Source organism: Lynx rufus, unplaced genomic scaffold, assembly GCF_022079265.1.
Source record: "Lynx rufus isolate CCGP_SWC_20201006 ecotype Redwood Valley unplaced genomic scaffold, mLynRuf1.p SCAF_15, whole genome shotgun sequence".
Taxonomy (NCBI): Eukaryota; Metazoa; Chordata; class Mammalia; order Carnivora; family Felidae; genus Lynx; species Lynx rufus.
The window spans coordinates 64,196,429-64,209,452 of record NW_025814829.1 but is presented as its reverse complement, the minus strand read 5'-3'; the positions used below and the strand labels follow the sequence as shown (position 1 = coordinate 64,209,452).

The following is a 13,024-nucleotide window of genomic DNA, read 5'->3' as shown; positions in this document are numbered from 1 at the left end:
TAAAGAGATGACCTACCTGAAATATTTTTCTCACGTTATATTATTTATTTCTGACAGTGACAGAGACAGAGCACAAGCAGGGGAGGGGCAGAGAAAGAGGGAGACACAGAATCTGAAGCAGGCTCCAGGCTCTGAGCTGTTAGCACAGAGCCTGACACAAGGCTCAAGCTCGTGAAGTGCAAGATCATGACCTGAGCCGAAGTTGGATGCTTACCCAACTGTGCCACCCAGGTGCCCCGACATATTTGAAATTTTGAAATACACTGCTAAATCACCTTTCAGAAAGGAGTTACCAATTTCATCCAACCACAGTGTCTAAGAATGTCATTTTCCTCACATTTCCTAACTTTGGTTATTTTATTTAATAAAATATTTATCACTATGACTGCAAAAAATGGTATCTCATTGGTATTTACATTTTTCTCATTAGCACGTAGGATGAAATATCTCCACGAAAAATACGAAATTTGTTCATCATGAAGATTAGCTCAAACTAGAAAAGATTGTTGCATAGGAAAATAACAATTACCTACTATTTAAATATTGCTATAGGCTTACCTATCAGAATCTTTATTTTCTGTAATAGGCAATTGATGGTTATCAGTTTTTCCATTCTGTCTTTGTGCAATTAATCCAGCAGCCGCAGCATCATGTATGTTTTCTGATACTTCCATGTCACTTCCTCTGTGCTTCTTTTTTTCTTCAACCTTTAATGGAACTTGATACTAAAGGTAATTGTTACTTTAGTCAATAAAAAGAAGTTTTTTTCATTAACTTTATCAGTTGACACTTAGTTTGTCATAAATTCAATGGAGGAAAATATTTTGTGTTTACTTTATCATTACAAGTAATAGTAATTTTTATAAACTCTCCTTCATTTCTGTTGGAATTTAAAAAAGCAGAAGTTACCAAAATTTCTAAAAGGGCTTTCTTAATTTTGTACTTATTCATATCCACACTTTGCTACTGAGAATTCCCCACCCACCCCACCCCATCTGACCAAGAGATACAAAGAAATGAAAAGACAAGAGACAAAATGTGTCCTTTTCTTTCCTTACCACCTGGGATTTACACAACAGCCAGATTTAAAACATGTCACATGGAGGTGCTCCAGTAACAAAACCAGGAAGCTTTCCTCTTTCTGCACGGAGCTATTCTTTCCCTGACTGCCTTTTACAATTCTTTTTCTTTTGGATCCTAAGGTTCTCAAAAAAAGTGACAGTGTCCCCTAAAATTTATGAACCAAAGTTTGCCACAACACAAAAGGAACAAAGTGAAACAGACGTTAGGGTGGAATTCTGGGAAATTAGTAATGCTCTCCGAATCTCACATTCAATAACCATAAAACTTTATAGGGAGAGGGTATAAAAGTAATGATCACCTTTAATCCCATTTACTACTGATAATGCGAGTAAAACTCAAAAAGGTTAAATGATTTGTCCCAAGTTCCTAAAGTGGCATTCCCTAGCATTTTATGGCACCAAAAGAGACGATACAATTCTTGAATGCTGAATCAGAGAAATGACCACAAATTCATTAAATTAGTCAGATGCATGAAAAGTGTGACTTTCGCACAGTAAATTAATACCTTGATTTGGGACGAGGAGATTAGCTACTTATTCTTTTAAAGGAGGGTATCTCTAGATTTTGTCTATTTCTAAAGTCCACACATCTCAAAGCTCAGTTTTCTCCCTTGGAGTTAAATACTGAAGGTTTGCTGAAGGTTTATGCTACCTACATGGTAAAAATCACACAGGCCAAGAGGTATCATACTTTATTGAACATAAAGTGAAGGTTTGACTCAACAGAAACATTTGAGAATGAGACTAAAAAATGTGAAAAAAGGGGTGATCATACAAATAGCTGTTATTAAGCCTATCTCAAAGGGGTCATGTTGAAATTCCAAGTTCCAAGATTGTGAATAAAGCAGACAAGACTGCCTATTTTTGTGGGCAATAAGCTTAGGAATTCCCTGAGCCTGAACTGATGGGTTAACCAGGCATAGAAAATTAAAAAGCCACAGGATGCTCACACCCAAGTTTGGGTAAACAATATTAGGAATCTAGGTATAGAGAGGGCGGGGCAAAGGCTCCAAGACCAAGGTGTGAGAGGTAAACAAGATTAGATATTCAGGAGGACACACTCCCCAATTTAGTACTATGGCAGAAAGCTGCTTTCACAGGAAGGAAGGACCAAATGAGGTAAACAGGTAAATAGGGCTATAGGCTGTAGGCTGCAGGGTGAAGATGCCCAGAGGGGAGCTAATTAGCAAAAGAAAGGTGCCTTGTGGATCCTGAGGTAGCATCTGTCTTCTCCCCTAGACTAGCTAAGATAAACAGAGAAGCTGCCTCAGGTCAGCTGTTAACAACCATCTGCCAGGCGCCAGGATTTTGTTTTATATTGACCCTAACCCCTAACACCCTATATCTTGAAACCCCCTTTCCCTCATGCCCATGAGTTCATGTTCACAGATTGATTGTCTCTTTGTGCACGTCCATCACCATGTTTGGAAGCCTTCTGATCCTATTAAAAACAGAGCAAGGACCCTTAATCCGGGCTCTTGTGTTCTCCGGGACATTAGCTGTCTCTCCCATTGTAATCCTGCATCCCGCTGCTGTCTTGCTAGACAAGCAAGAACCCTAGACCCAGAGTCTACAGACACATACTGAAACAATACATAGATTGCTTTAGCTGGGAACATGTGTTTATATTCCTTCTCTTAGTTATTGCTTCTTTCTCATTTTATTGTTTATGGAAATGCAATTTATATTTAAGCCAATATATTAAAAAAAACAACCTGGAGATTATTATGTTTTTTAAGCAGTTTCTTTACGGTTATTCTGGTTCGTGAGGTCACATGGTACTTATATAGCTAAGTTAGTTTCCCAGTTCATATACTACTTGGAAGACTGACACTGAAACTTTAAGGAAAACAAATCACAAGAATGTTTCCCTGAACTCCTTTTTGTTAGATAGCAGAAATAATCTATTTCCAGACACAATTACTTATTTAGACAATTCCATTGTATGCACACTCTTGTTCTTTTGAGTGGAGAATCCGAATGGATCAGATAATTGCTAAAGAGAAAAAACAAGAGTAAGAGCAAGGCGGACCTCCTTCTCTTTTGGTGGTTGAACTTTCTCTCTTTCCAAAGACAGGAACTCTACTTGTGACATGCCTATCTCATTCTTAAACCTTTTCATATCTTGATGTAATTCTTCACTTAGATGTACTTCAGATGCTGGAAAACTGGATGCTGAAGAAGAACTCACAATTTGTAATTCAGAATCAATACTTTTATAGTTACGAGTACTGTCATTATCTGCATATAATGGCTTCTGGAAAAAAGTCTTGTATTGGTTTTGTTTTCTCGTGTTTGTGACAGCAGAAATATCATGCTTTTTTGTTTGAACCATGTGTTTCATCACATCGCAGCAGGCAAGCCACAAATCAAAAAGCTCTATGAATCACTAGACTGAGGTCTAATTTACAATCGGTGGTCTTGCTCGCTTCGGCAACACATATACAATCGGTGGTATTTTGGTCCATATTTTTTGCCATTTGCATGTCAAACTCTCTTGGTCTTCTTTCACTTTAAATGTAACTAGTGGGTTCTTTGCTTTTTTATTTTCTATATCATTTTAAAAATCCTCGTTGTTGTTAAAAAGATGCTCAATGTCTGGTTTGTTCTCATTTTCATAATCTGATTTACTTTCTTTTTTTAATTTGAAATTTATTGTCAAATTGGTTTCCATACAACACCCAGTGTTCATCCCAACAGGTGCCCTCCTCAGTGCCCATCACCCAGCATCCCCTCCCTCCCATCCCCTATAAATCCTCAATTTATTCTCAGTTTGTAAGAGTCTCTTATGGTTTGGCTCTCTCCCTCTCAAAGGTTTTTTTTTTTTTTTCATTTCGCCTCCCCCATGGTCTTCTGTTAAGTTTCTTAGGATCCACAAAAGAGTGAAAACATATGGTATCTGTCTTTCTCTGTATTACTTATTTCACTTAGCATCACACTCTCCTGTTCCATCCACGTTGCTACAAAAGGCCATATTTCATTCTTTCTCATGGCCAAGTAGCATTCCATTGTGTATATAAAGCACAATTTCTTTATCCATTCGTCGGGTGATGGACATTTAGACTCTTTCCATAAATTTGGCGATTGTTGAAAGTGCTGCTATAAACATTGGGGTACAAGTGCCCCTACGCATCAACACTCCTGTATCCCTTGGGTAAATTCCTAGCAGTTCTATTGCTGGGTCATAGGGTAGATCTATTTTTCATTTTTTGAGGAACCTCCACACTGTTTTCCAGAGTGGCTGCACCAGTTTGCATTCCCACCAAGAGTGCAAGAGGGTTCTTGTTTCTCCACATCCTCCCCAGCATCCATAGTCTCCTGGTTTGGTCATGTAGCCACTCTTGACTGGTGTGAGGTGGTATCTCAGTGTGGTTTTGATTTATATGTCCCGGATGATTTGCTTTCATTTAAAGAAAGCTTAGAAGATGACTGGCAAGCATATTCTGGGGACCCAGGTATGAATGAGAGAGAATGACATTTTCAAGACTAGGCTCTTTTTGTTCAGGGAATGCCTGAAATACTACCGAGACAGACACTCCAAATGCATCTTCTTCCTCACAGTCAAGCACAGTATTTGTCCAATTCGAAGGTATTTCCTTTCAGTTGGTTCCTCCTTAGAGTGAACCCGTGGTGGTTCTTCTTCAAGATGAGTAGGAATGCTGTATTGTTAACAAATTTCAGCAAACTTCAGCTTTCACTCACTGGTGATGAGTTTTAAGCTATTTTTCCAGTCTAATTTGCCTTATTTGATCCACATTTCCTCAAAGTTTTGCATACAAGCATGTCTTAAATATAGAGATATATCATGCTCCCTATCACATTGCTTAATCATTGCTGGTCCTTGAGTCATTTTTTGCAGTTGCAAAAATGGGTGGTTAATTTCCTTGTTTTGATTTTCACATGTCTTTTCGGGCAGGATACATATTTGTAAAAACACCTTGTCCTTAAGTAATCAAGTACGGACAAAGAAAAATGAGAAAATAATTACAATTGTACTGTTAACTTTCTTCATCTATGTTTAGCTGTTCCCATATCACTGGATTGTAACTTCCTGTAAGAAGTGAAAACTAACTTGCCTTAGCCTAAGACAGAAGAAAAATATGAACTCATAAACTTAAGCTTGTCAGTTTTTGGAACTAAACAATTCATTAGATGTTAAATTGACCAAAAAATAAGTTAGATGATTTCTAATGTTATAAACCTTAAAAACTATTTAGCTTACCATCCCTTATAATGAGCACTAAAGTGCATTTGAGTCCTTTTTAAGGATTAATAACTAGAGAATTAGAAATCTTTAAATTATTAGCAGCCAAATCAATTAATATCAAAGAGAAAAACAAGGAGACAGGAAGATGGCGGCGTAGGAGGACGCTGGGCTCACCGCGCGTCCTGCTGATCACTTAGATTCTATCTATACCTGCCTAAATAACCCAGAAAACCGCCAGAGGATTAGCAGAATGGAGTCACCGGACCCAAGTGCAGACGAGAGGCCCACGGAAGAGGGTAGGAAGGGCGGCGAGGCGGTGCGCGCTCCATGGACTGGCGGGAGGGAGCCGGGGCGGAAGGGCGGCTCGCCGGCCAAGCAGAGCCCCCGAGTCCGGCTTGCAAAAGCGGAGGGGCCTGACGGACTGTGTTCTGACAGCAAGCGCGACTTAGAGTCTGGGAGGTCATAAGTTAACAGCTCTGCTCAGAAAGCGGGAAGGCTGGAGGACAAAGGGAGGGTGAGCTGCGGAGCCCCCGGACGACAGAGCTCAGTTTGGTGGGGAACAAAGGCGCTCGCCAGCGCCATCTCCCCCGCCCACCTCCCAGCCAAAATCCGAAAGGGAACCGGTTCCGGCCAGGGAAATTGCTCGCTCCGCGCAAACACCCAACTCTGTGCTTCTGCGGAGCCAAACCTCCGGCAGCGGATCTGACTCCCTCCGGCTGCGACAGGGCCCCTCCTGAAGTGGATCACCTAAGGAGAAGCGAGCTAAGCCTGCCCCCCCTGCCACCGTGCACCTTGCCTACCCACCCCAGCTAATACGCCAGATCCCCAGCACCACAAGCCTGGCAGTGTGCAAGTAGCCCAGATGGGCCACACCACCCCACAGGGAATCCCGCCCCTAGGAGAGGGGAAGAGAAGGCACACACCAGTCTGACTGTGGCCCCAGCGGTGGGCTGGGAGCAGACATCAGGACTGACTGCGGCCCCGCCCACCAACTCCAGTTATACACCACAGCACAGGGGAAGGGCCCTGCAGGTCCTCACCACACCAGGGACTATCCAAAATGACCAAGCGGAAGAATTCCCCTCAGAAGAATCTCCAGGAAATAACAACAGCTAATGAGCTGATCAAAAAGGATTTAAATAATATAACAGAAAGTGAATTTAGAATAATAGTCATAAAATTAATCGCTGGGCTGGAAAACAGTATACAGGACAGCAGAGAATCTCTTGCTACAGAGATCAAGGGACTAAGGAACAGTCACGAGGAGCTGAAAAACACTTTAAAGGAAATGCAAAACAAAATGCAAACCACCACAGCTCGGATGGAAGAGGCAGAGGAGAGAATAGGTGAACTAGAAGATAAAGTTATGGAAAAAGAGGAAGCTGAGAAAAAGAGAGATAAAAAAATCCAGGAGTATGAGGGGAAAATTAGAGAACTAAGTGATACACTAAAAAGAAATAATATACGCATAATTGGTATCCCAGAGGAGGAAGAGAGAGGGAAAGGTGCTGAAGGGGTACTTGAAGAAATAATAGCTAGAACTTCCCTGAACTGGGGAAGGAAAAAGGCATTGAAATCCAAGAGGCACAGAGAACTCCCTTCAGACATAACTTGAATCGATCTTCTGCACGACATATCATAGTGAAACTGGCAAAATACAAGGATAAAGAGAAAATTCTGAAAGCAGCAAGGGGTAAACGTGCCCTCACATATAAAGGGAGACCTATAAGACTCGTGACCGATCTCTCTTTTGAAACTTGGCAGGCCAGAAAGAATTGGCACGAGATTTTCAGGGTGCTAGACAGCAAAAATATGCAGCCGAGAATCCTTTATCCAGCAAGTCTGTCATTTACAATAGAAGGAGAGATAAAGGTCTTCCCAAACAAACAAAAACTGAAGGAATTTGTCACCACTAAACCAGCCCTACAAGAGATCCTAAGGGGGATCCTGTGAGACAAAGTACCAGAGACATCACTACAAGCATAAAACATACAGACATCACAATGACTCTAAACCCGTATCTTTCTATAATAACACTGAATGTAAATGGATTAAATGCGCCAACCAAAAGACATAGGGTATCAGAATGGATAAAAAAACAAGACCCATCTATTTGCTGTCTACAAGAGACTCATTTTAGACCTGAGGACACCTTTAGATTCAGAGTGAGGGGATGGAGAACTATTTATCATGCTACTGGAAGCCAGAAGAAAGCTGGAGTAGCCATACTTATATCAGACAAACTAGACTTTAAATTAAAGGCTGTAACAAGAGATGAAGAAGGATATTATATAATAGTTACAGGGTCTATCCATCAGGAAGAGCTAACAATTATAAATGTCTATGCGCCGAATACCGGAGCCCCCAAATATAGAAAACAATTACTCATAAACATAAGCAACCTTATTGATAAGAATGTGGTAATTGCAGGGGACTTTAACACCCCACTTACAGAAATGGATAGATCATCTAGACACACGGTCAATAAAGAAACAAGGGCCCTGAATGAGACATTGGATCAGATGGACTTGACAGATATATTTAGAACTCTGCATCCCAAAGCAACAGAATATACTTTCTTCTCGAGTGCACATGGAACATTCTCCAAGATAGATCATATACTGGGTCACAAAACAGCCCTTCATAAGTTTACAAGAATTGAAATTATACCATGCATACTTTCAGACCACAATGCTATGAAGCTTGAAATCAACCACAGGAAAAAGTCTGGAAAACCTCCAAAAGCATGGAGGTTAAAGAACACCCTACTAACGAATGAGTGGGTCAACCAGGCAATTAGAGAAGAAACCAAAAAATATATGGAAACAAATGAAAATGAAAATACAACAATCCAAACGCTCTGGGACGCAGCGAAGGCAGTCCTGAGAGGAAAATACATTGCAATCCAGGCCTATCTCAAGAAACAAGAAAAATCCCAAATACAAAATCTAACAGCACACCTAAGGGAAATAGAAGCAGAACAGCAAAGGCAGCCTAAACCCAGCAGAAGAAGAGAAATAATAAAGATCAGAGCAGAAATAAACAATATAGAATCTAAAAAGACTGTAGAGCAGATCAACGAAACCAAGAGTTGGTTTTTTGAAAAAATAAACAAAATTGACAAACCTCTAGCCAGGCTTCTCAAAAAGAAAAGGGAGATGACCCAAATAGATAAAATCATGAATGAAAATGGAATGATTACAACCAATCCCTCAGAGATACAAACAATTATCAGGGAATACTATGAAAAATTATATGCCAACAAATTGGACAACCTGGAAGAAATGGACAAATTCCTGAACACCCACACTCTTCCAAAACTCAATCAGGAGGAAATAGAAAGCTTGAACAGACCCATAACCAGCGAAGAAATTGAATCGGTTATCAAAAATCTCCCAACAAATAAGAGTCCAGGACCAGATGGCTTCCCAGGGGAGTTCTACCAGACGTTTAAAGCAGAGATAATACCTATCCTTCTCAAGCTATTCCAAGAAATAGAAAGGGAAGGAAAACTTCCAGACTCATTCTATGAAGCCAGTATTACTTTGATTCCTAAACCAGACAGAGACCCCGTAAAAAAAGAGAACTACAGGCCAATATCCCTGATGAATATGGATGCCAAAATTCTCAATAAGATACTAGCAAATCGAATTCAACAGCATATAAAAAGAATTATTCACCATGATCAAGTGGGATTCATTCCTGGGATGCAGGGGTGGTTCAACATTCGCAAATCAATCAACGTGATACATCACATTAACAACAAAAAAAGAGAAGAACCATATGATCCTGTCAATCGATGCAGAAAAGGCCTTTGACAAAATCCAGCACCCTTTCTTAATAAAAACCCTTGAGAAAGTCGGGATAGAAGGAACATACTTAAAGATCATAAAAGCCATTTATGAAAAGCCCACAGCTAACATCATCCTCAACGGGGAAAAACTGAGAGCTTTTTCCCTGAGATCAGGAACACGACAGGGATGCCCACTCTCACCGCTGTTGTTTAACATAGTGCTGGAAGTTCTAGCATCAGCAATCAGACAACAAAAGGAAATCAAAGGCATCAAAATTGGCAAAGATGAAGTCAAGCTTTCTCTTTTTGCAGATGACATGATATTATACATGGAAAATCCGATAGACTCCACCAAAAGTCTGCTAGAACTGATACATGAATTCAGCAAAGTTGCAGGATACAAAATCAATGTGCAGAAATCAGTTGCATTCTTATACACTAACAATGAAGCAACAGAAAGACAAATAAAGAAACTGATCCCATTCACAACTGCACCAAGAAGCATAAAATACCTAGGAATAAATCTAACCAAAGATGTAAAGGATCTGTATGCTGAAAACTATAGAAAGCTTATGAAGGTAATTGAAGAAGATTTAAAGAAATGGAAAGACATTCCGTGCTCATGGATTGGAAGAATAAATATTGTCAAAATGTCAATACTACCCAAAGCTATCTACACATTCAATGCAATCCCAATCAAAATTGCACCAGCATTCTTCTCGAAATTAGAACAAGCAATCCTAAAATTCATATGGAACCACAAAAGGCCCCGAATAGCCAAAGGAATTTTGAAGAAGAAGACCAAAGCAGGAGGCATCACAATCCCAGACTTTAGTCTCTACTACAAAGCTGTCATCATCAAGACAGCATGGTATTGGCACAAAAACAGACACACAGACCAATGGAATAGAATAGAAACCCCAGAACTAGACCCACAAACGTATGGCCAACTCATCTTTGACAAAGCAGGAAAGAACATCCAATGGAAAAAAGACAGCCTCTTTAACAAATGGTGCTGGGAGAACTGGACAGCAACATGCAGAAGGTTGAAACTAGACCACTTTCTCACACCATTTACAAAAATAAACTCAAAATGGATAAAGGACCTAAATGTGAGACAGGAAACCATCAGAACCTTAGAGGAGAAAGCAGGAAAAGACCTCTCTGACCTCAGCCGTAGCAATCTCTTACTCGACACATCCCCAAAGGCAAGGGAATTAAAAGCAAAAGTGAATTACTGGGACCTTAGGAAGATAAAAAGCTTCTGCACAGCAAAGGAAACAACCAACAAAACGAAAAGGCAACCAACGGAATGGGAAAAGATATTTGCAAATGACATATCGGACAAAGGGCTAGTATCTAAAATCTATAAAGAGCTCACCAAACTCCACACCCGAAAAACAAATAACCCAGTGAAGAAATGGGCAGAAAACATGAATAGACACTTCTCTAAAGAAGACATCCAGATGGCCAACAGGCACATGAAAAGATGTTCAGCGTCGCTCCTTATCAGGGAAATACAAATCAAAACCACACTCAGGTATCACCTCACGCCAGTCAGAGTGGCCAAAATGAACAAATCAGGAGACTATAGATGCTGGAGAGGATGTGGAGAAATGGGAACCCTCTTGCACTGTTGGTGGGAATGCAAATTGGTGCAGCCGCTCTGGAAAGCAGTGTGGAGGTTCCTCAGAAAATTAAAAATAGACCTACCCTATGACCCAGCAATAGCACTGCTAGGAATTTACCCAAGGGATACAGGAGTACTGATGCATAGGGGCACTTGTACCCCAATGTTCATAGCAGCACTCTCAACAATAGCCAAATTATGGAAAGAGCCTAAATGTCCATCAACTGATGAATGGATAAAGAAATTGTGGTATATATACACAATGGAATACTACGTGGCAATGAGAAAAAATGAAATATGGCCTTTTGTAGCAACGTGGATGGAACTGGAGAGTGTAATGCTAAGTGAAATAAGCCATACAGAGAAAGACAGATACCATATGGTTTCACTCTTATGTGGATCCTGAGAAACTTAACAGGAACCCATGGGGGAGGGGAAGGAAAAAACAAAAAAAGAAAGAGGTTAGAGTGGGAGAGAGCCAAAGCATAAGAGACTGTTAAAAACTGAGAACAAACTGAGGGTTGATGGGGGGTGGGAGGGAGGAGAGGGTGGGTGATGGGTATTGAGGAGGGCACCTTTTGGGATGAGCACTGGGTGTTGTATGGAAACCAATTTGTCAATAAATTTCATATATATATAAAAAATAAATAAAATAATAATCTCCTTAAAAAAAAAAAGAGAAAAACATATGCTTGCAGTGTGAATCGGCTTAGGATTCTCTCTCTCACCCTGCCCTCACCTACCCACGTACTCTGTACTCACTCTCTCTCTCAAAAGAAAGAATTAATAGAAAAAGAAACCATAAGGAACAGAAAATACATTTACAGAATGGTACTCTATTTATTGAAAAATATCTGTGTGTAAGTGGACTCCCACAGTACAAACCCACCTGGTTCAAGGGTCAACTGTATACCTATATGATGTCTCCCCTAAGAGATTACCAGAACTTAACATAGTGCCAAGTTAGAAAATCAAAAACCCATTCCTAATTTCCCATTCTTTTCTGGACCCTATGACCATTTTATTGGCATTCAGACATATTCACATTTAAAACAAATATTCTTGGGGGGCCTGGGTGACTTAGTCGATTAAGCGCCCAACTTTGGCTCAGCTCATGTTCTCACAATTCATGAGTTCAAATCCTGCATTGGGCTCCTTGCTCTCAGTGCAGAGCTTGCTTCATATCTTCTGTCCCCCCACCCCACTCGCAACAATAAACAAACATTCACCAAAGTATCCTCAATATTTAGTAAGTCACTAAAAGCCACTGTGATCATTTTGTCTTCTGTTTCTATCGCACCCTTTACGGGTTACAAAACGTTGCCACATTTGTTCATTATGCATAACCAAGAGGTGGGTATTGGTGCCATTTTTAGGAACGAGGTCATTGACCTAGAGGCAAGTTTTTCCAAGATCCCACAGCTAGGAAGTGACGGAACCAAGATGCTAGCATGTCTTTGATTTGAAATACAGCGCTTGTAGCATTATGCAGCAGCTGCCTGGGCCTGAGAGATCAGGACTTTTTTACCTCCTTCCCTAGTTGTCACCTTAGAATAGGTCATCATTACTTTACTTATATTACTACAAGTATGACTGCGATGTTATTTTAATCATTCAAAAGGCAAAGTCAACGCATCTCTTGGATGTTTTAACATCACTCCATGCCTATACTTAAAAATAAGAAGAAGACAGTACCTCAGGAAGAGAAGGTGATTCTACATCTCCCTCTTCTCCTAATTTTAATGCCGACGTGATATCTACAGAATAGGGTCACAGATAAATTAATGAAAACATGTGTTACTATGAATTATAAACACATACACAAGTCTATCTCCATTCATGAATATTTCAATAAAATAAAAGTAATAGCAGAAAAGATGTTCAGGGGGTTCACGATTTTCCGGAAGTAAAAGGGGGTAGTACTTGGGATACTTCTAAAGAAAGATAGCAACAGAAAAATACCTTGATGAGAAAAGGATAATATATTTGGATCTACATACTTCCAGATTTTTTTTCATACTACCATTTAATCATAGGAAAACAACTCACAGAGATTCACTAGCTTACCACTTCTGTAATTTTTATGCACTCCACCAGCAGAAGTCAAACTGTCATTAACTGCTTGCTCTGGTGTCACATTTTCAATAATACCAACACCATCTGCCTTTGCTTCCATTGTTGACTTTGAAGTTCCTTCCTAGAAAAACAGCACAAAACAAAAACCCAACTTCAGAAAAATATCACATTGATTCATTTGGTCACGCACTCACCCACTCAAAAAGACAAGCACATACTGTATCTGTCAAGTCATA

The 13,024-nt window shown here is 40.1% G+C and overlaps 1 protein-coding gene across 1 annotated transcript in view; it reads right to left on the bottom strand.

The window, feature by feature from the left end:
* Nucleotides 1-13,024, bottom strand: part of LOC124509895 (ankyrin repeat domain-containing protein 26-like) — a 238,257-nt gene that overhangs the window by 85,721 nt on the left and 139,512 nt on the right. The window contains 4 exon segments of the mRNA XM_047076483.1: nucleotides 559-741; nucleotides 12,013-12,104; nucleotides 12,408-12,469; nucleotides 12,780-12,909. Coding sequence (XP_046932439.1) covers nucleotides 559-741; nucleotides 12,013-12,104; nucleotides 12,408-12,469; nucleotides 12,780-12,909 — 467 coding nt within the window.